This window comes from Anopheles bellator, chromosome 1 (genome assembly GCF_943735745.2).
Source record: "Anopheles bellator chromosome 1, idAnoBellAS_SP24_06.2, whole genome shotgun sequence".
In the NCBI taxonomy this organism is placed as follows: domain Eukaryota; kingdom Metazoa; phylum Arthropoda; class Insecta; order Diptera; family Culicidae; genus Anopheles; species Anopheles bellator.
In genome coordinates, this window is record NC_071285.1 from 13,435,303 (window position 1) to 13,457,715 (window position 22,413).

At 48.6% G+C, this 22,413-nt stretch overlaps 1 protein-coding gene across 6 annotated transcripts in view; it reads right to left on the bottom strand.

Moving 5' to 3' along the window:
- The window catches only part of LOC131206270 (single-stranded DNA-binding protein 3), a 38,417-nt gene extending 18,335 nt beyond the window's left edge, over positions 1-20,082 (bottom strand). For all 6 annotated transcript variants that reach the window (XM_058198764.1, XM_058198765.1, XM_058198763.1 and 3 more), the window contains exons 1-2: positions 19,956-20,082; positions 5,046-5,880 (exon numbers count right to left, since the gene is read on the bottom strand). In XM_058198764.1, coding sequence (XP_058054747.1) covers positions 5,046-5,101 — 56 coding nt within the window. In that variant the 5' untranslated portion in view covers positions 5,102-5,880; positions 19,956-20,082. The remainder of the gene's footprint in view (positions 1-5,045; positions 5,881-19,955) is intronic.
- Positions 20,083-22,413: the final 2,331 nt, after the last annotated feature.

Here is a 22,413-nt window from a genome sequence, read left to right on the forward strand (position 1 = left end):
ATAATGTTTACGCCAAAGGTACACTACTCCGTTACGATCGGGGACATCCCGCGGACTCGAGAGGTTCCTGGTGTGGCCGCTTATCACTCGCGCACATGCCACGCCGATCCTGATAAGGCCAAGAAAGCGTGGTAGATATTAAGCACACCGTAACACTTTCGCGTCACATGAGTCCGACTCGATCACGCGCTCCGTGTACTTCCCAAACAACCGTTCTCGAGCGTCACACGTCAATATCGCGACTTTTGTCTGGTTGCCTTGTATTGCATTGTGACTCATTTGTTTTTTCTGTTAGTCTACAGCGACCGACAACACCACCGGGCCCTAGTGGGTGATAAGAAAAACTCCATTGGGTCGTAGAGTATTGTTTGGGTATGCCACAGAGATCCGGTAGAGATCTGCGCGACGGTGGTTAAAGACGAAAAGTTAAAAAGACGAAGAGTTAAAGAGTCGAAAGAAACTTATTCAAACTTTACGCAGATCTGCACTGATAATATTTTGAAGGCAAATTATGTCAATGGGAAATTCATTTTCGTTCGGTTTATTATTCTCACGTGTGGATCAGAATGCATTCGCATGATTTATTTATCAGTGTGTATGACATTTTTTATCTCGAATTTAAACAGAATTTTAGTTCAAGCGGTTTGAACAATGAACGTACACTTTGAATTCGAATACAATTTGACTTGCGAATATTGCAAAAATTTGCATGAAACGTTTAATTCTTTCGCTATGACCATCACGGGCAACCAGGCGGCTCCATTACATAAAGCGATCAGAATCGATTTACTTCTTGAAAATAAAATATATAACAATGATAAAAAACTTAAAGCCTGTAAAAGAAACCTCAAAAAGCACAAAACATTCATTGCATGTTTGCAAATGCTGATAAAATTTTAAAACTGTCCAAAGAATGTTTGGACAGTTTTAAATTTTTTATCAAATTGATATTAAAAATTTACAATAGTCCCGAAGATGAATCTCCAAAAGCCAGAAACGTCTAAAGACTAAAGCAACTTCGATCCTTCATCCGCCATCGAGGTTTGAAACAATAAACTCTACCACTCTTGGTGCCACTCACCAATGTGCGCCGTTTTATTCGGCTGCGGGCCACCATCATCATCATCGACGTCAGAGAATTCTTCCGAATGAGTAGCAAAAAGGACCTCTTTAATGCGATCGACAATGTAAATTTTACAGTGGGATTCCGACTTTAAAGCTGACTAGAAGAAGAAAAGAGGCTGCCATGTACCATCCCGCCACATTCTGGACGTAGCATCAGCGCCACACCACGCACAATGAGAGACACAAGACAAAGTATGGATTTTTTTCAGTGTCGGGCAGAGAACGAGCGGGCAAAAGTAGAACCAGATAGCTGCTGCCGCTGAATGGGTACCATCATCGCGTGCCACCGGAAACCCCCATAACGCTCGGTCGTATATTTTACCAAATTCCCGCTGTCGATAGTTTTTCTAGCCGAGCACACCACCGACCAAGCCGGGCCGGGTATCCTTTCCGCCGGGGGGGCCGATTTTCCAGACTGTGGCGAGCACCAGCACGCTCCGTATGTACCACCTTCGATCGCGCTAGGTACATGGACTCCCCCCATTCGTATACCTAGTGACACCGCAGGACAACACCGCCCTCCCTCGCCGGCAGCGCGTAAACGAGAGCGCGGAAGAAAGCCCTGTATTATGTACATAAAACAATCGTGGGCAAAGAGCGTAACTTCGGTCGTCTGCTTGCTGCTGCCTGAAATCACGACACGGGCTCCACAAGACACACAAAGATACATAGAGTGAAGACCTCGGGCGGAGAGATAGTTACAGCATAATTTATGTATCTCTCCACCAAGTCACTCACCCACCACTGGGCTGCTGCTTCTTTCGCAGAAAAATGAGTGACATTCACCCAAACTTACTGAACCTTATTTATGGTGGTGGTGTATGGTTCCCTTTTTTATGGGCTGTCGACCTAAAGGTGAGTTCTTTGGCGAGGGTTACCTACCCCCAAACCGGTGGTGGTACTCTTTTTCGTGTGGCTCATAACCAGGACTTCGATTGCAGGTCGCACATAACGCACGGTTGTCAAAAAATGCTACCAGGAAAGGTCTCGAGTTACAGCACAAGAGAGTGCGCGCCTTCCCTGGACGAGGTATTGGGTCGTCGATTGTGACACGTCATATCGTCAAGAGAGAAGGGAAAGCTAACATTTTGACGAACAGTCCCTCGCTGTCTATTCCGCGCCTCGCCAGGGACGGTTCAACAGCGCACAATTGCGATGAAACGTGCGCATTCGGCGATCGATCCAAATGTGCTGTGTGCGGTTCCCCACAGAAGAAGGACAGCAGCGGCAGCAGAGTGCAGCAATATGACGGGTTGGGGGCACTGTCCTGGATAGCGGCGCGTGATGACCGCAACACACGCGATCGCGTACGCGTCCACATCTCCCACCACTGTGGGCGGCCACATAAGGTAAGATACACGTGTTTTGTAACACTTGACACGGCGCCCCAGCAGCTTCCATCACTCTCCAAACTTGACTCACCACCCCATTTATCGCTTCGAATGGGACCGCCGCTTTGGCCATCAATATTGTTGTGTTTGCTGGAATCGTGTCACAATGTTGACCAAGAATTCACAGACTCGGTAGGGACACAATTGTCAAAACCGTTTGGCTCCCCCTCGACAAGGTTGATGGAATATTCCGAACATTACACGCTTCATTCGAAAACATCGAGCAGCGAACGAGGACGACGACTTGGGGAATCGAAGTTTGTTTATCGATCGCCATCCGTCCGGGTGAGCCTGGCGCGCGCTCTGCTGGTGGTAAGCGTGTTAATAGCCGCCAACAATCGCAGCGGGTAACGCGAATCGTGCGTCCGCGGGGGTTGGTCCGCCGAGGACCTACGTTTGGTGGCAGCAATCACGTCAGTCACTGGCGTGCGGTGAGGTAGTATTCAAACCAAGCAGTTCCCGGGGTGGGGTGATCCCTCACTGGACACGGGCGGCGCCGTCGCCGTCAAGTGACAAGCGCGCATAGCGCGGCGCGGCACAGATAGCTGCTGCTGCGCCGCTGCCATCGTCAAGTGAACGCGATGTAAACAAACGCCTTTCTAAGCGCTCGGCCCAAAGACACCACACAACACACCACTACAGGCACGCGCGAAAAAGGGCGGTTGGTCACCACGCACCACTACCACCGAACGCACGGGTCACGGGGAGTCGCGTAACGCGCTGGCCGTGTGTAAAAGCGCACGGCAGGCGCGACTCTCCTGGCCCTACCAGCTTTTTCCCGTTGGCCAACAATTGCAACATAGCCCCGAAGCACAGTTGCTACAACGAAATAGGTGAGTGAGCTGGCCGGTTGCAGCTACGAAAAGGAAAAACCTTCATTGGAGGCATATGGACACGTCTCGTTACACAACGTGCCATGAAACGGTGGCCAACGGCGAGACACCAGGGCGCGGACATCAAATCTGAGGGTCTACACCACCGCCACGAGTATCGCTCATTGCGCCTATCTTGTCCACGTTGTCAGCCATGTACTTTGGTGACTACGTCATCACTTTTTGCTGGCAGTCAGGGTACAGAACCGATCGGAAAAAAGATCTAAAATTGAAAGATATTTTTAGGATTTACACAGTCATACGGCAACACAGTAAGTACCTCAGTTACTAGGCCGGGAATCGATGCTAAAAAAAATGTATTGCTAATCACTGTGAGATGGTTGCTGATGCTACGAAGATTGGCTGGCGAACTAATTCCAGCACAGTCGGGGCAGAGGATCCTCGGTATTTTACATTCCTTTGGCATTTATCCAAATCACCGAATGGGCGCGTCCTAGCTTGAAAGTCATCCACCACCAACCACGTTTGGCCAATTTGGAGTATATTTACCACAACCTGGACTGTGGGGTAAAACCCCAAACGTTATTTACTACTTCAAACAGAAGGCAGTGCACGGCCCTCAAAGCCATCGATCCATTCGCTCCCCAATGTGGCATAGTAAAATGGTTTTGAAACTGGTGCATTTCCATCGACGGAGAATGGCCGTTCACTCTGCTTTGACCGAACAGCATTGAGGGCTGAACATTTACTCAATTTCAACTGCTTTGCCCGTAGAAACGTAGAATTCACCTTGATTCATGGGGTTTGCTGATAAAAAAATCCTTGAACACAAAATGGTTTTCTGGCCCGTTGATGAGAGTTGAGCGTCTTTCGTCCACAAATTCGGTGCCGAATATTCTTCTTATCCTCGAGAGTAAGCGTCTTAACGCTCGACGACAAGCGTTGCGGATTTGGAGTGGCAAGAGATGAGGAGAAAACAACGCCTTCGCTTTTAATCTCGTTGTTGGTCGTGAGCCATTTTACGATCGCGTTCTTCGCCTTCCAACCATTCTTCGCCCGCTTCTTTTCGTAGGCTGGAACACGATGCAGGCCGGAGGAGCACTGGCACGCGTTTCGAAACATAATCTCCGTTCGGCGAAGCAGTTACACCAAGCAGTTGCGCCGGGGGTGTCGATTATATAGGCTCAGCGAAAACAAGCGACGTGCGTATTCGCCCAGATGCGATCGTGTACAAGCACAGCGATCACGACGAAATAAATGGTACACACAGAGCTCCGTCACAGCATCTCCTTGGTGAAGCAAGAAAGCGGACGCGTATTGTTCCAGTGAAGGGACCACCCGAAGAAGTGGGGTGGTGCCAAGTCGGCCACCAGACGTTCAAGGTTACGCGAGGCGATCGCGGCACTACTGCAAATAGCCTACCACCTCTCGCGCTCTCTTTCTCTCTGTTAGTGAATGAGAACAGGATTTTGTCAATCCTCTTGAGTGAAACGTTACCGAAACAAGTGACTTGGCAGCAAAATGACTAATGAAATAAGTTGTTCGCTGAAACTGTGCGAAGTAGCAGAGCGTAAAACAGTGGGGTCCATAAACTAAACCCCATACTTCAAAAACCTAATGGACCCAATTAATGTAAAAAACTTAAATATCAGCTACATCAATTACTAGGCATTACACATTTAAAAGCAATACTTACTTTTCCCTAGCTTGTGCATCTGACGGCACCGCTGTCCCTTTCCCTTTCGCGTACATGTTTGTGAACTTTTGTTAATTTATCACTAGAGCGTACTGAACTCCTCCCTCTCTTTCGACTCGGTTCTACTACGCCAGGCCAGCAACGAACACCACACCCTGTTCCTGCTGTTCCGCCCGCTGCTGTGGGGTTTTATGTTGAGGTGGATGGTTTCACAACGATCGCGGGCCAGAGCGCGGATCACGGCCACAGTCGACGACACACCGAGGGGGCAGACGGCTACACTAGATTCACAACACGCACGAACGCCCTACACACAACCGCAAACAGGTACCCCTCTCTCGGCCCCGTCGTGGAGGCCTTCTAGCGATCAGCTGGCTATCGCGCGTCCAGGTGAGCCCCGCGTGTTCTGGTTGGCCGGCCGGAAGGGGATGGATAAAAGTGATAATGTGTTCGACCGATCCTGTTCCGATATCCGCGTTCACTTTTCGCCGATGACCGCTCTCTGCTCAATCACCAAACACCGATCGGGAAGGATCTTTCAGGCACGCACCCATCGAGCGGAAAACGTCAAGCCGATGACGATGAGGCCACAGGAAACCAAACCAACATTCGCCCGCCACAGAACCACACCGACGCACACACTCCGGCGCACGGGAACGCAACCGAGAAAACACGATAATCTTCGGTTGTTTAGACTTGGGCCCCTTGGGTTTGGTACCACCGCGAGAAGGACCGACCACAAACACAGATATGCACACTAAACGTACAAAACACCACCGTCGCAGAGCGTTTTAACACCGTTTCACAGAGGCTGCCCACAGCCCGCGGGGTGGATCTGGAAGGAGAAATAAGAAAACAAAAAATTAGTGCTGAAGGACGGTTGAACAGTCTTCAAAAAAGTGTATTGCGCCCATTTGCCACGACGAAGCCCCACGAATCCGCTTCTTATCGGGGAGTTGTTTTAAGGCGCCAAACAACCTTCCTCTTATCGGTATCCCCGAGCGTATCTAAGACTGCGATAAGGATTGTGCTACATTCCTTGACTTGATGGTACGGTCCCAGTGTTTGTCTAACTTTTAAGTATTTAAAACAAAACCTGAAAAACGCGGGCACCTCCTTTGAAAGATATGCACTCCAAAGTTGACCCTCTAGCGTTCCATCGAGAGCGAGAGAGAGAGAGAGCGCGCACAATGTGTTCCACTAAAAATTCCACCAAGTCTAAAAATAAATGATAACTGCTCGAATATGCTTCTCCTTCGAATTCCTTTCGATCCCGCACACGCCAGTGAGCGGGGCCGGCACAATTGGCCATTGCGCGATCTGTATTCCTCCCAACCGGCCAACGTTTTTCTATTATTATATTGAACCCCACCCGGTTCGGCACCACCACCAGTGATCCAGGGAGCGAAGATCCGCCGCAGTAATCGTTTGCCAAATACTAACGGACGGGCGCGCGCGTCGCCTGCCTGCGCCCGTCACAACTCCTTTTCGGAAAATCCTATGCACCCGCCGACGCGACCGCGAACAACACACGCTGACGGACGCTATAAATATCAATACCTTTTCCTGTGCCGTTTCCAAGCACACAAACGTCATCAGCAGCGAACCACCAAGGAAGAAAAAGGAAAAAAAAATCCCAAACCGAACGACCTATTCTACATAAGCGAGGCGCGATTATCGCTCAAATCAGGGGTTCGCCTGCCGCTCACCAACACAGACGCACACGAGCACGCATCATCGGCTGCCGCTTTCCCAACAAAACATTGCCGCTGTTGTTACCATGGTGAGCCTTTGTGTTGGTGCGAGCTAACCTAATTGTTGATAATTATTACCACCACCGCCAGCACACCAAGCGCAAAGCTATCCATCCATCCGTATACACGGCACGGAAAGCAGCGCGGTCCGCGGTGGCTCATCTCACGCACACACTCAACGACACGGCACCGCTCGTTCGCTCACTCCTTCCTCCGTGCGCGAGAGACGGTGAGGCAAAAATCTCGCGGTGAAAAACACACTCCAAATAATAATAACCAAAACTCTCCGACGGCACAAGGTGATGCGCGAAGGGTGGTGGTGTGTGCGCGCGTGTATGTGTGCGGTTCTCGATCTGCGGCCTTTTGCTGTTCTGCGGGCGATCTGCTTCGGAAAAGTATTGCCCTCCGTTGCCACAATAATGTCGGTGCATTGGATGGGATGTGAAATGCCGTGCTCGGCTGCTGCTGCCGGGTTTTGTGCACGACGACGACGAGAGCACAACTAATGACATCCGGCGGAGCGCAATTAAACCAGAACTTTGCATCACGTAATCACATAAATGATAAAATCTGTGTGCACATCATACACTCTCTGCTTTACACGGTAAGCGTAAATCAAATCGCGCTCCCAAGCAACGCACATCGAATCGGGGTCGAAAAGTTGCCGAAAAAGAGGACCTAATTCTCTGCTGGCCACAACAAATGTAATGTGAATTTTGGATTGAAAAATTACCTTCCAACGACAGACACTCGTTGCTAGCGGAGAGAACCCGCAACCTCAGGCAACCTTGTATTTTGCAGCCTCAGTTCACGACACAGTAGACATTGATTAAACCCCCGCGAGTGGGCCACTAATCAAGAGCTTCTTTTCGCGGCCGGTTGATTGTTTTAACACTTTGTCGTGGGCACAAAAACGCACACCGAACAGGATTCGAATCGCGGCAGATAGAAGTATAATAACCCAGGCATTCACGACTGGTGGAGAAGCTCACAGAGCCGCGGCAGCCACAACGCACAACACGCGACCAGCAGGCAGGAGCTTGCTTTTGACGCTCGCTTCGCTCGAAAAACGCTACCTCCGACCGTCGAAACAGCTCTGAGCGTTTCCGTCAGCGCAACGCGAGAGTTACGGGGAAACGTTCGTCGAAGCGATGATGGGACACACACCGCGCACGCACACATGCACACCACGGGCACACTTTCGAGAGATGATCCACTCAATCCCCAGCGCAACCATCGGTCACCCCGAGAGTCGGTCGTGTTCGTGTGGTGTGAGATCAAAGAGTGCGACGCTTGGCGAGAGAGCAGTGCGTGCGTGCAGCTCAGTGACTCTCAGCGAAACACAAAAACCAAAAAAAAACGCCGGTCAAAGAGAGGACACCACCTCGTTGTTGGGGGGGGGACAGGATCAAAACACTGGCTGTAACTATGTTTCGTCGAGCTTTTTCACTTTGATTTTTACTCTGATCCGGCTTAAATAAAAAGAATTTATTTATCAATTCTGGTGGCACATCTTGGCGGCTCGAACAGCATTTGAAACTGATCATCGAAAAGGAAGGGCGCACAACACGCAGGACGACAGCATGGAGAGCAGCAGCAGTGAGATGATGAGAGCCCAGTGAACAATTTTGAGAGCCAGAGGCTGCCCCTCTGCCTGCGACGCGGCGGAGGAAGGCTGAGACGAGTGAGATCGAACGCCCCTCTGCCTGCGACGAGGCCGAGGGAGGGCGATCTCGCAGCGTACGAAGTGAGCATGAGACGCGTTCGTTGGTTGCCGGGGAAAGAACGGAAGGAATCCCCGTGAGTTTTCAAATCCCCGTGAGTTTGCAGGTCGAAGACGAACGTTGGAGAGAAAGAAAAAGGAATAGAAATAACAGAGACAGCGAGATCGTGGCAAACTCCCGAAGTACCGAGGGTCCGACAGTCTCTCTTTAAGTTTTGGTGAATCGGGACGAAAACTCTGCCTCTGTTTTTTCTAAGTGCCAAGTGTAAAGTACCAAGTGCTTGTGCTTCTCTGTCGATCACGGGTGATCCTGATAGAAATAATTCAGGTAAGTTTATTGGACAGTATTTAGTGACACCCAAATAATGTTGAAATGTTTTCGCTTTGCTCGTTTCAGATGTCCAATCAGATGTCCAGATGGGATGCAAAGGATACGATGCAATGCATTTTTCTAAGGCGCCGAAAGCAGCTACGCACCAAATTGTGAACCGCTAGTGCAGAGTGAAGAGTGTATGCGAAAAAAGAGAGAGAAAATATATCGAAATGTACCGCCCAAATACGAACTGTTTCATTTTGGTTAGGGGGAATATGGGAGAAAGAAAACGAAAAAAGCGAGAGAACACACACGTGAGAGACAGGGGGCCGCTCGGTGAGAGAATTTAAACGGCTCCTCACTCCATGGACCTTTCGGCTCCTCACAGCGATTCTTTCATATAACGCTATATGGGGGAAGGTATTCGAGACAGCCGTTCGGAACCGAATGAGGACCGGATAAGGATTGGATTTTTTGGTGAGAAGAGAGAAAATGTTCACTGGGAGAGCCGCCAGAGTGAATCATAGCAGTGAGTGGCGAGAACGCACTTTTTCCACCTTTTCCTACGTCACGCTTCACGGAGCTTCGATGGACAGTGTGCGCAATATGAACGAATTTTATTCCAGTTTTCTTCACGGCATTCTTGTTTCTCGCAGCACACCAACAGAAGATGGTCCCATTCCTATCGACGGCTCTCTCTGTCTCGCTATTGTCACTGTGCAACGGACTCCTACGCCAACATCGCATTATCGCTCGTGCTACGCACCTAAACCCCAATACTCTCTCTCTTTCGGTCACTAGCTCGCTCTCTTCACTGATGCTCCTCGCTCGCCGCGCTCCATTTAGCCCACTCCTTCCGTCTTTTCCACTGTCATATACCTACACAGGGACCGGACTATACATAACGAAAACTGATGCATACAGGTTAACAGATGACGCAGCCATTGGGCGCGGGGAGAAAAGAAAGTGAGGGCGACAACAGGGTTATTATGTACCCACCAACAACTCTCGATTCTTCAATCTATTGCTCTCCTCAAGTGAGCCGCGACCAACATAACCTCACAATGTACGGGAGAGGGATGATGTCCTACATAAGAGCGAGAGAGAGAGCGCGCGTTAGGGATGAGCCGAAAATCCCGGCACAATGTGAAGCCGGCGGGAGCCAAGGCAATGTGGCCATCGAAAACCATCTTCTCTCCGGAAGTGAAAATGTGAAAATTTTTCCAAGTGTCCAGCCATGGCGAACACAGGCCGGATCGGTGTGTCCTAGAAAGTAAATGGCCTGCGGAAATCGGTGAAGATAGAGCGAGAGAGAGCGTAGAAGATACGGAAACCATCGCCACGCGTAGAAACAAAAGCAGCGACAATAAACCAAGGTGAACGAGAAAGAGAGCGAGCATCACGCGTGAAAAAGAGAGCATATGAAGCGAAGGGTCGAAAAGAAACATTTCCCTATATTCAACGAAGCGGCGGCCCAACCAACCGCACACATGCGCGCAAAGGGCATTCCGACGACTGAGGGTACCAGTGCGTGAGTGTGTTGGTGACCGATGCACGCATCATCTCCGGCTCATCCCCCCGGCGGCGGTGGCGGTGGCGAAGGTGTCAGCAGCGCAGCATGAATATATAAAAAGAGAAGCACAACACATACACACCCGAAGGCCGGCTAATGACGGCAGAAGAGAACGAAAAAAGACACGAGAGAACGAGAGAGAGCAACGCGGTGCTCGCGAGGCAAAAAAGAGATCAACGGGCAAGCAGCAAAGGAGGCTGTTGTTGTGTGGCGCAGGAAAAATGTGGAAACACACGCCAAGAGTGACAAGAAAAATCGAAGGAAAAGAGAAACGTCACTCGAAGACACAAACGAAGGTATCCGTTGTATGGACTAGCGCTGGGCTGGCGATCGGTTCGGCGTCGTGCGATTTTTTTTGTTTTGAGCGGTGGAAAGTTGTGGAAAGCGAGAAAATTCCGTTGCCACCTACCACCCATGCGTGCAGGTATCATCGAACAATGCGACACACGATTCTTTTGTCCACACATTAAAGCATTCGCTGTGGATCGTCGTTTTAGAAAAACAATATCAACACCTCAAAAATTGCCCCTTTGAAGAAGAAGAGAATCAAAAGCGACAAACAGAAAATGCCGAAAGCCACAATATTTTAACTACAAAAAGAAGCAATTGTTAGTAAATGACAAAAAATGTATCAGAAATTAAAAAATAATACTGTAACAAAAAATCGCAGCGTGGAAATAATCGAACAAACATAAAAACCATGGATGCTGCAAAACTAAATACATAACCCATGTTCTGCAATATCCATAGACACATCCATCATTGATGACGTCGCGATCGATCATCAATCGTATGCGAGCGACAAACAATATTTGTCATCGCTTATTTATTTGACATGCACATTTCGTGGCACAATAGAGTGTCACAAAAACACCAAACGGAAAAGTGCATGCCGTGTGCAGTGCCGCTTGCAGCAGCAACGATCCTAAGTTCAGCGCAGATCACGTTTGTTGAATGCGCCTCCACAACCAATAGCAAAATCGAGCACCACGTGACAGACAACAGACTTCTTCCTGCTAAACGGAGTGCTTTGTGATTGATTTTCGTTTGATGTACCCATCCCGGGGTGAATTTTGGGGGTATTAATCATCCGCCACACGAACTAATCCTTCTGCTCTTTCCCGAGTAACGCGCGAAAGGATGAATCAATAATTCGTCGAGAGGGGGAATTCCCCTTTGGTCTCCTCTCTGTATCTCTCGCCCTCGCGCCCTCTTTTCGTTTTGTCGTTCACCGTCAAAATAAACATGGATTTAGTCGCTTTTCGCCGGAATTTGCATAAAAGGAAGAGGGATTTGTTGTTCCTTTCAAAGCGATTACGCGCCCAACGGTTACTAAGGATAACGTGAGCATGAGAGGTTTGAAAATCATATCGCGCGCGCAACATTCGTGAGCTGCGAGAATATACTTTGATGTTACAACCCCGTTTTGCTGGTCTGCAACTGTCACTTGAAACTCAAAGCGTTCAGAGTTTGGTCGGCCGATTGTTATCGAACCGCCGCAAAAAGGTAATAAAAACGCAACAATGTTGCAACCAACTGCTATGGGACTAATCTTGATTTTTTGTTACTCCACAAAAAACGTTCACCCTCGGAGACGGTGTGGTGGCGCGCAGGATGGTAATAGTTGGTGGCTATTTACTCCAGAGTATGTTGTTCCACACCGCCGCCACCACCCACATCTCACCCAGCCGAAATGTATTTCACCTGCATTTTTGCATCCCTCTTCTCCTCGCCACCCGCGTACGCCGGGGGCGGCTGTGAAACCCCGTTTTCTATTTTCTTTTTCAACTTTTACATCGCACGAGCGCCCGCTTGTTGCTCCACTTCAAGATGACACTTCGCGTCGCGTTTTTCTCCGTTCGGTCTTTTGTTTTCAGCATTTTTATTCTCTCTTGTTTCGAGAACTTAGAATCCCGGCATTGATTCTATGGGCAGGAAAGAAACGAGCGAACGTGCGTGCGAGCGAGATAGATAGTTCTTACTCACCCTCACGGTGCCGGAGTCTGGAGAGCCATGAAAAAACTCGTCAGATTTTCTAAATAAAAATAAAACCGACGGCGACACAAGCACAGCCAGCATTGCACACGCATTTTCATTGTGCACAAACACCAATAACCAGAGCCAAGCAAGCCACGGGCGAATTGTTTCCTCACTCTCTCTGTCTCCCTGTGACGCGCTGTGTGCCGTTGTTGATTGGTGTACGTGTGCGTTTATGTGCGATGCCTTATTTATCTGTCAGTCCCGAGAGCGCACAGCGTTTACGCACACAACCGAGACTCGAGAACAGCCCACCCGCACACCAACAGCAGCACCTCACGGCGATCGGTAGCTTGCCTTTTTTTTGCTCCGTCGCCCCAAGAGTATACAGGCAAATGGCTTTTTTATTTCATTACTTCTTTTTATAGCGTGTTGTTCTTATATGTATGTATGTTCGGTTTTTGCCGGCGCTCACGAAGAACCACTAGAATGCTGCATACACCCTCTCACGTTCGCTCGATAATGATGATAACAATGTTAACAAGAATAATATGTCAAAACGATGGTCCTCGCCGATGCTCCGGTAAGTCAGCGCTGAGGCGGCCAGTGAGAGCGAGCGAGACAAAATCGCGTCCTCAGCCTACCTTTTGTGAGTGCGCGTGTGTGCGTGTTTGTGTCTTCCAATCTTCTTCTTCTGCTTCACGAGGACGCGATGTATTTAATACACCCTTCATACATACGACGGCGAGGCGACCTCACCACAGCGCCGCCGCCGCCACCACCGTCGATGTTACGGGGGCCAAAACAGGTTGCGCCGTTGCCGGGGAGAAGTGGGAAGCACGGCGGTGGAAACATAGGCCACACGACGAAAAGAAAGCAAAAAATGTATGTTGCCGTTAGGCACCCGACACACGCATACACAGATCCCGAGTGCCACGACGAACCCCGACCCCACTGCAGCGGGCGACGATGGTCGTCACCAACACCACCACCACTACTAATACTACTACTACACTGCTGCGCGATCCGCCAAATCGGAAACAACGGAGAAGAAATAAATAGAAGAGGAAAGAAGAAAAAAAAAGCGTAGCACAGCCGACGAAGCCTGCTGCGACGCTAGGGTGGGGTGCGCCGGCAGTGAGGCCGGCAGGGTAGCAGCAGCCCTATAAAAACGCATCGCAGCCAGCGGAAACCCCTAGAGCATCGTGCGCGGCGCGTAGACTTTTCTCTCAACATAAAATCATAAATTTGACATAAGTGCTTCCTTTCGAAAATAAGTCACATTTTGATCAGCACGCATCGTTTAAAGAGACGAATGTTATGCCATTATAGCTCAAAGCCTCTATAATACAAAAGAGAAAAAAACAACGCATCGATAACACGCGTTTTGTGCGTAACCTTCTAAAGAAATGTAGATAAAAATATGTAAAAGAAAGACAAAATTGCGAAAGCGAAGTGAAAAAGTAGAGAAATATGATTGATAACATCAAAACAAAATAATAAAATTGCACAAAACACACGTTTAATACGAACGAACGATGAAGATCGCCGTTGAACTGAAAGCTGGTGGTAATCTGTGCCGATAATTGATTTTTTAAAGACAAATAACATAAATACGGATTGTTTCCCACGTTCATGGCGTTCATAATTCATTCGGGCGTTATTTGCGACCATTCGAAAAACGATTAATGAACGAATGAGACATGGACGATTTGAAGTACAATTCTTGAACCGATTACGGTTAAACCTAGATTATAGCAAAATAAACTAAATACTTTGAACAATTCATCTATTTTGCTATTTCAAATAATTACTTTATATCTGTTAATTGAACCAATCGAATCGAATCGAATTTTTCGAATACAGAAAAATTAAACAAATTTTGTGCATTTTTTATCAGTGTGGTACCGAAACGTAACCGCGATTGACGACGATGGCCTCCAGACTCTGTGCCTTAGTACACGCGCGGACACTCTGTGGTCTGTGGTGCCCCCTCCCACCCGGCCCCTCACCAATCCCCACGAAGTGGGTGGAAGAAGGAAGTGACGAAGTTTTTTTTACCCGTCCGAGGGTCATTCTTTTACTTCTTTTTGCAAACGCGTTGTGCCCGCCACCAGCGCCGTCGTGATCATCGACGCAACCCCGCGCGCGGTGGAGGAGGGTTGCTGCGCTGGTGTAGCGGTGGTGGTGGTGGTGGTGCTCGTTGCGTTGTCATGTTGTGTTCTTCCCCAAGTGCGCGCTCTCTCTCTCGAAAGACCTTGGTCGACCGATGGAGGAGTTGGTGCCGTCTCGTGGTCAGCGGTAGCGCTGGAAGTTGTGGTGTTGAGGGCGCGGGCGGGTGTTCGGAAAACAAAACGGAAGCAAACAGCCAACAACTCCTCCACCGCCCAGAGACCCAGGCGGAGCACATACAGTGGTGGCAAAATGTTTAAGGTTAGCAAAAATACGCGTGGCGTGCGTTAAGCGAACGAAGCTTGCAAATAGCTTTGGTTGCATAAAAGCATCGTTGACGGCCGTCAGTCAATCAATGCTCGGTTTGGTGTGGCCGGGAATGAAAACATTTGCGGACAATCGATATGTGTGTTCACGGTGTGCAACACTGAAGCCGCCCGACTGGCTGCGCTCCCGTTATCAGGCTCGTGTGTGCCACTGTAGCCGAGCGGAACGAAACCTCCCGAGACTGATAGGACCCGCGGGATAGATCGGAGATCGCGAGGAACTAGGTGCGCGAATACATAGGAGCGCACAATGCCGGTGACTGTGGTATGTGCCTACATATTGTTCCCATCTGTCTGCCTGCCAGCACCCACTGTCTCTTTCTCTCTCTCTTTCTCGCTCCAGGACTAACAACAACGTCCTACAACCCAACTGTGGGGTAGAGTTTTGACGTGTTGAGGTCGGTCGATGAAGCCCGCCAAGGGATGGGTACTCTAAGGGTCAGCAGCCACCTCTCGGTTCCACCCGTGCGCACACAAGCACACACAATGACGTCTCACACGGTGGCACGTGGCTCCGCTGGTTAAGGAGCGCAAAAGCGAAACTAAAGAAAATAAAAACGTCTCCCAAGGAAAGAGGCATGCCGGGCAGTGTCATGCTGCTGCTGCTGCTGCGGCGACACACGTTAGTAAATAGGTACCTCGCGCGCCTCACTCGCGAATGGGGTTTACCCGAGTTAGCCTTGTAAAGTATGAGGCACAACATTTACGGTTCTGCTAAAAAAAAAAAAACTCCGATAGACACCTTAATGATGGTTTTATTGCCGGGTATCGCGAGCTCAACGTCAATAAAATACTGCCTTCGTCATGAATAGAGAATGCATTTTTTATTGTTTTGAGCACGGAAAATGCGCTTATCTTTGCATTCCAATTGAATTGCCTTAATCGTAACGAGCATAGTCGCCATTTAACTGTCAAAAGCTAATCACTCTTGACACTTTTCGTTTCTTTGTTTTTGATTTCACATCTAACAAATTGTAAATAAAAATAATTTATGGGAAAATATGTAATTCTATTGCGGCTGTGAGATGAATCCGTTTTCAACAAAACTCCGTGCAGCCCTTTAATTTTTAAACATCAAACAACCAATGGCACTGCCTGAACCACCGACAAAGTGACAAAAAAATGAGTTGTAAAACATAAAACAATATCATTTCATAAAAAATGGCACACCGGGTCACCTAAACGCACCCCGATGCATCCATCTTTTTCTGTTCGCCAGAGGCAGGCCGCTTTCTGAACGCACACATCCGCACGGTGTGTATCCTCTCTCACCTATTTCCCATCCCCAGAATGTCCTCCTTTACCCAACCTCATTTCCCAATTACACAAGCCTCTCGCACACCAACACAAACGCCGGAGGCTACTCCTGTGGTAGCAGCGGCGCGGTGAACATATATTTCCTATCGACACCCGTCCTTCTCCCGCGAACGCAGATCCGTAAAGCGAGCAGAGCGGGCAACCTTGGAGAACGCGGAACGGGCGAGAAGCATTGAACGCGCCACCAACAACCTCACACAACTACATCCGTGCACGCCAAATGACGGCGCGCGTCACGCATCACACTTCACGCAGGGCCCACAAAAAAAAGGTCTTCCCCGAGCGTGAGAGTGAGACAGAGTGAGCGACTGTTTCTCTCAGACACACGGGCTAGAGAGCCAATAGAATACATACAAACTTACACAAACACACCCATTTATCGAACACTCACGCAATCGATGATTTCGATTGAGCGAGATTATGCTCACCAACACCACCACTGAACAGTCCCCCCGGTTTTTTTGTAACTATCGAAGGTGTATATTTGGTGAGAGCTGGTGAGCTGGTGAGAATCGTGCAGCGTGAGACAATTTTCTTCGCTTCGCCAACACAACAGCCCATTTCCTTCAGCTTACTCACGGCACGCACACATCGGAGCGAAGAAAACTGATGATGGTGGTGGTGGTGAAGAAAATTGTACCATCATCGCTCTTTCTCGCTAGGATTCCGCCCCGTGCTCACCCCAGCCGAGTGCGAAGGAGAAAGAGTTACTTTTGTTTTCGTTCTTTTCTTTTCTCTCCTTCTCACCAGCGAGAAGGCCAAATCGTTCTCACGCTGGTCGATCGAAGTGTCGAACAATTTTATTAGTTTCATGGATAAGAAATCAAAAATGTAAAAGAATTAAAAGGTAAAAATAAATGCAAAAGATGTAAACACCCCAAATAAATGGTTATTAACAATAAAATTTCCGCAAGCCGGCCAAAGTGTAACAAACTGAAGGTTATCCCCTTTGATATTGCGCGATTCCACCAGATGCGTTTGAGCCGCAAGCTGCAACACCTCCGGGAGGACCTCCGGAAAGGTAGGTGCGTGCAGCTGCCAAAATGTCAACGTTAGAGAGAGGACGGATGATACCCGCGACGCGAGAGGGACCATGGGGTTCGAATTGAAACGATAATTCTTCTCTTTTCTGGCGGGATCCGCACTGCGGATTGGCAGAAAAATGACCGTCACACCTGAAGTCGAAAAGCCGCGCGGCTTCGATGGCGATTAACAGCTTACACTTTGGAGCGACGATGGTCGCGGGATGCGGGAAGGAGCAAGTTGGGAACGTTCTGTGGCACAAAAACCCGGCCAGGTCATGGGTGGGAAGGGGGGCACCTTTAATAGTGGCGGCTCTCGGCGGCCACGCAGAACCAATGCGCGGTGAAGAAGGCGAGAGGAGCCTGGGCAGTGGTTCGGTTGATCGGAAAACCTGTTTCATCCATGAAAACTGTGGCCAGGAGATGTCGGCGGTAGGGCGGCGGTAGGGCGACGGTGGCGGGAGCAAGGTGTGAGAGGTGGAGCGCGCACTCTGGTCATGTTGGTAGCCAGCCGCTGGCGCAAGAACGCGGGATTCGGGGTTATGTTTTTTTTCTCCCTACTATGTCTCTTGTCTTCTCCGTGCGCACGTCTTCGCTTTGTTCTTGGCTCATAAAAAAGTGAAAAGAAAAGAACGGGCGAAAGATGGCGTAGAAAAGAAGCTACAAAGCCGAAGACGGGCGGAAGAAGCACTGACGACGGCGACGATGATCGCAAAGAGAAGGTCCATTGGACCTTCCAGCCGGTGTAGGAAAGAATGTGACGCCGCGCACACCGTTCGGAACACCAGCGAGAGAGAATCTGTATCCCGGGGATTGGCCAGACCAAGGTTCTCGGTCAGCAGCACCCGGCACACGGTTGGGCGCAAGAAACAACGAACGAAGGGTCCGTGTCCAAGGGAAGAACGATCGAGGATCCCATCGGAACTGGCAAGATGCGCTACAATCCCTCGTAAACGCACACACACAGGATCATGAAGAGGCAGGCACACATACACCAGCCGTAAGTGTGAGAAAAGGAGTTTATTTAGATTTTCGGCGCAATTCGCCACTGAAATTTGCAACCACAATGAAACGAGAGTTTGCTAATGTTCCGGGAAATGGGACATAGTAACGAAAAGCAGTAAATCGTGCTGCTTAAGTAGATTTCATTTCGCATCATTTATCCCCTTTATTGTCCTTCAACACTTAACTGGAAAAAATTGGTTATCGGGCAAAATTGCAGATTTTGAATTACCTAGGCTTCCAGCCTCAAAACAAGCGCAGAGAAATTCATAAGCCAAAAAACCACTCCATTTCCTTCAAAGATTCTATTTTTACTTCTATTGTTCAACAATGTGAAAATATAATATTTGTCAATATTACTTTAGTACGAAACGGGAGACAATTAAAACGACCTAATAAGTGACCTAACTGATTTCTCATTCATCGTTCATCGTGTGCTGTATGCACATTGTGATCCTAGCTAGAAGAAGTCCAAAGGTTTTTCCAAGACACACGGAACAACTTCCTACTGCAAAAAGAACATCAATCGCCACTAGTTGCATTTATGTTGAACAACATCGTCAAACATCCTCGTTCGTGTTAACAACGGCCGAACATGTGAGGCGTGCAACGCAGACACTGCTGCATTAAAGGAGAACGGACGGCGACGGATGGCGCCCGGTTTATCCCTGCGATGCGGAGGGGTCCTTCATCATCATCCCTCGCACGACGCTCGCTTCTCCGTAATCTCTGGCCCATTGTAAGCAGCGTCGGAGAGAGTACCCTCGCCGCTCTGCCGCTTGTGTGCGCTTCCCCTAAGCTGTTTCAGCGATTCGAATCAATGATTCATTTTGTTGTCGAAGTTGAAGTCGAGTAAAAATAGCTAAAGGGCCAGTTGGTAAAATTATTACGAATGTTATTGACTTATGGACGCGAAAACACTAAGCTAATTTTAATAAATATTAGTGAAAATATTTGAGCGTAGCGACTATAGATAAGATTGATTACATGAGTCGAAGAAGCCTAGAGCAGAGGCTATGACAAGTTGAGTTATGTTTTAATAAAACAAAAACCTGTCGGATTGTCGAAAGCCACTGGTGCCACCATTAACACCGTTTCTTTTCGACGTTACAGAGGGTCAAACAATTTCCAAAAACAATTCAATTTGAGTTGCCAATTTCAAATTTCCTGGCACAGAGCCCGATGTAGCCACCTTGGTTTGTAGCACACCTTGGTCGCAATACACTTGGTGCCGCCGACTCAACCGAGCACACGCACACTAACGCAGTGTCAGAAAACTTCAAACATTGAAAACAATATGGCGACGCTTTCGGTTTTCGGTTGGCCGGGTCAGCTATTTTCCGGTCAGCACCTTCGTTGCCACCGTGTGCCGGTTGGGATGAATTGAAAAGTGCACAACGAGACCAAGCTTTCGGCAGCCAGCTTGCGAAGGATCATCAACTCGAACAGCCGTCCACGACCACCATTCGTCACGAAGCAATGAGTGACATCTTGCTATACAGCTGATTGGGGCTGAATTGAACCTGAACCACTTGCCAGCCGGAGCATAATGTGCCGGGGAACCGCAGGAAGAACCGCAGGAGGAACCCTTTGGCTGGGGCAATATTGACTTATTTACAGTCATTTGCACTCGACCTAGCGATCCCTTGTCGCGGACCCATCGAGGAACACCAGAGCTTCTGTGACCGAGCACACAAGGAAAAACAGCCGAAAACGGGGACATTTACCTACCTTCGCGCAATGAGCAACACGCATGAGTTTCACGCGGTGACACACTTTACACTTTTCCCGGCTCAGAAGCACTTTTCACGGCGACCAAACACCATTTTCTCTGCTCCGTGTCGAAGCCAAACAGAACAACACTCTTTCTAATGAAATTAATTGTCAAAATGGCTCTTGAACGAAATTTTACTGAGCGCCTGAGCGCCTCTTGTGTGCAGGGTTGCATCAAGCTGTCAGTCTGGCAGCGCCACATACTGGAATATATTTGAAATGACCGGTAGCATCTGAAATGGCCATACTGCTCACTAGCGAAATGTTTTATTGGGTATTATTTTGTTGCTGCTCTGTTACCAAGCATATTTCGCTTCGTATGCAATCGGTGAGGCATAACCCACGTTGTACGATAGTGGAGCGAGCGGATTAATAATTCTGTTGCCCAGCGTCGGATAGGCTGGTGTGATTGCTTCGTGGACTCGTTCCGACACATGGCTGGTAGCGTACGTTGGGGTCGATACGAAGGTTTTTTGAATCGTCGTTCCTTGCGGAACACCAATTGTGTTGCCGATTAACGGGGTCTGATAGTTCCGATCGTATTCATTGTGCCAATGCGGTTGCGGTACTGGAACGACCGTTGGGCCGTAACCATAGCGTACGTCGCTGTAAGCTAAAGCAGGATTTACCGGAAGGTAAGTTGCAGTAGCACAGGCCACGATGGCAAAGAAAGTTACCAACTGCAAAACATTATAGGTGTGAGATTGTAGCCTAAGATTTTATAAAATGTTCTTCGCCTTACTTGAAACGCCATTGCTGGATGATTTTTACGCGACTTCCTTGTAACGTTTGCAATCAATGTCTGGTGATCCGATATTTCGCAACACTATCTTTTATACTACGATCGCTTCGATCGCTGCAACCGAAAGTGTACCATATCTATTGCTTCCTTAGTGTCTCGGAACAGGAAAGAAGGTCGGAACAGGAAATCAAACGGAATCAAATCAAAAACTCACACTGCTCCAGGAAGCCACCCCGTACGAAAGACTTCAACGGATGTTGCCAATTGACAAACGACAAACCTTCGCTTCCGCGGCCCATACGACAGCGAACAGCGTCAATTGGCTGTAACAAGAGCCAAACGAGTCCGCATCACTGGTTGGTACGAGGGATTTAATTTTGGCAGCCACCATTACGCAATTGCCAATGTGGAGCACCCAACGGACACGCTTGCGGTGCGACGGAATGAGTGCGATTTTTTTTGTCGTTTCGAAGGATCGGTTTTTTCTTCTATTTCTGTTTCTTCGGTCGTTCCGCCATTCGTTTCACTTCCCCTAAGGTCGTTCCAAAACCACGACCGACTGAACAGCAGCAGCATCGCCCGTTGCCTTGAACTTTTGCCGGTTTCTTTCTCGTCGTAGGTATTATTTACCCATTTCCTTACTTTTCCCCCCTGGCGGTACTTTCGACCGTGATCGTCAAGTTGGTCGTGTGCCCGAATTGGACGCTAGACCACGCTTCGCGATGCAGGTGTAGCCTACCGCTCAGCGTGGTCGCTCTAAGTTTAGCTTCAGTATCTCCTCTCCACGGCGTCGCAGTTTCAATTAAGATTAAGCTTCTTGATCGGCGGCTGGTAACGGCCCGATTTGGATCGGATCAGTGCCTCTGTGGTCTGGTTTTTGTTTGAGTGGCACCGGTCACCTGTTTTAGATTTGGTAATTTGGTATTTATTTTTACACGCAGGTCACAAGGGGTTCATTGGAAGGGTGGCTGATCGATACTTACGGTACCGTCGAGGGCCAGTAAAGCATTCGCCCTACCGGTGTGTGACAATAAAATGAAAACATTGGTTCCGATGGACGGACATTGGGTTTAATTGCTCTTAATGGAAGCTGAGTGTCACTCCTTAGCAGTCCTTGGCCCCATTTGATACCAATAATGGGATTTTCATTCTACAGTAGCAAAGCTGCGAGAACAATTCATGATCATTAATAAACTTGCTTTGTATTAATGCATATTGAGATAAGATGGTGGATTAAAGAGTTTGATTGGAAACTCATATTCGAAGACTGTTTCGTGCGGGCGAAGCATTCAAAACTACCATCCGATTGTTGGCTAAGAGGGATGCCGAATTCAAAATCAGAGGCCTTAATCTGAAAAGGGTTTCTATTGTAAAGGTCATGGAGCCAATGGCGACTGTTCAGCTTTGCTAGGCTGTATCATTTAACTTCCTGTTGTTGGTTTTTATTAGCTACATAAGCTTACGTGAGAGCCTCAGTTGGCTCTGAACACCAAAAGCAAACGGATTCCAGCACGCTTGAGCTAAGATGGAATCAACGAAAAGATAAACGATTTGCGGAAGTACATTTTTGATAGAGTTTATTATTATTTTTTAATTATTGCTTATTACTCCAACAATATCACAAAATTCGAAGCATTTCGGTTCCTTTATGTTCCTATATGGTATTTACCATCC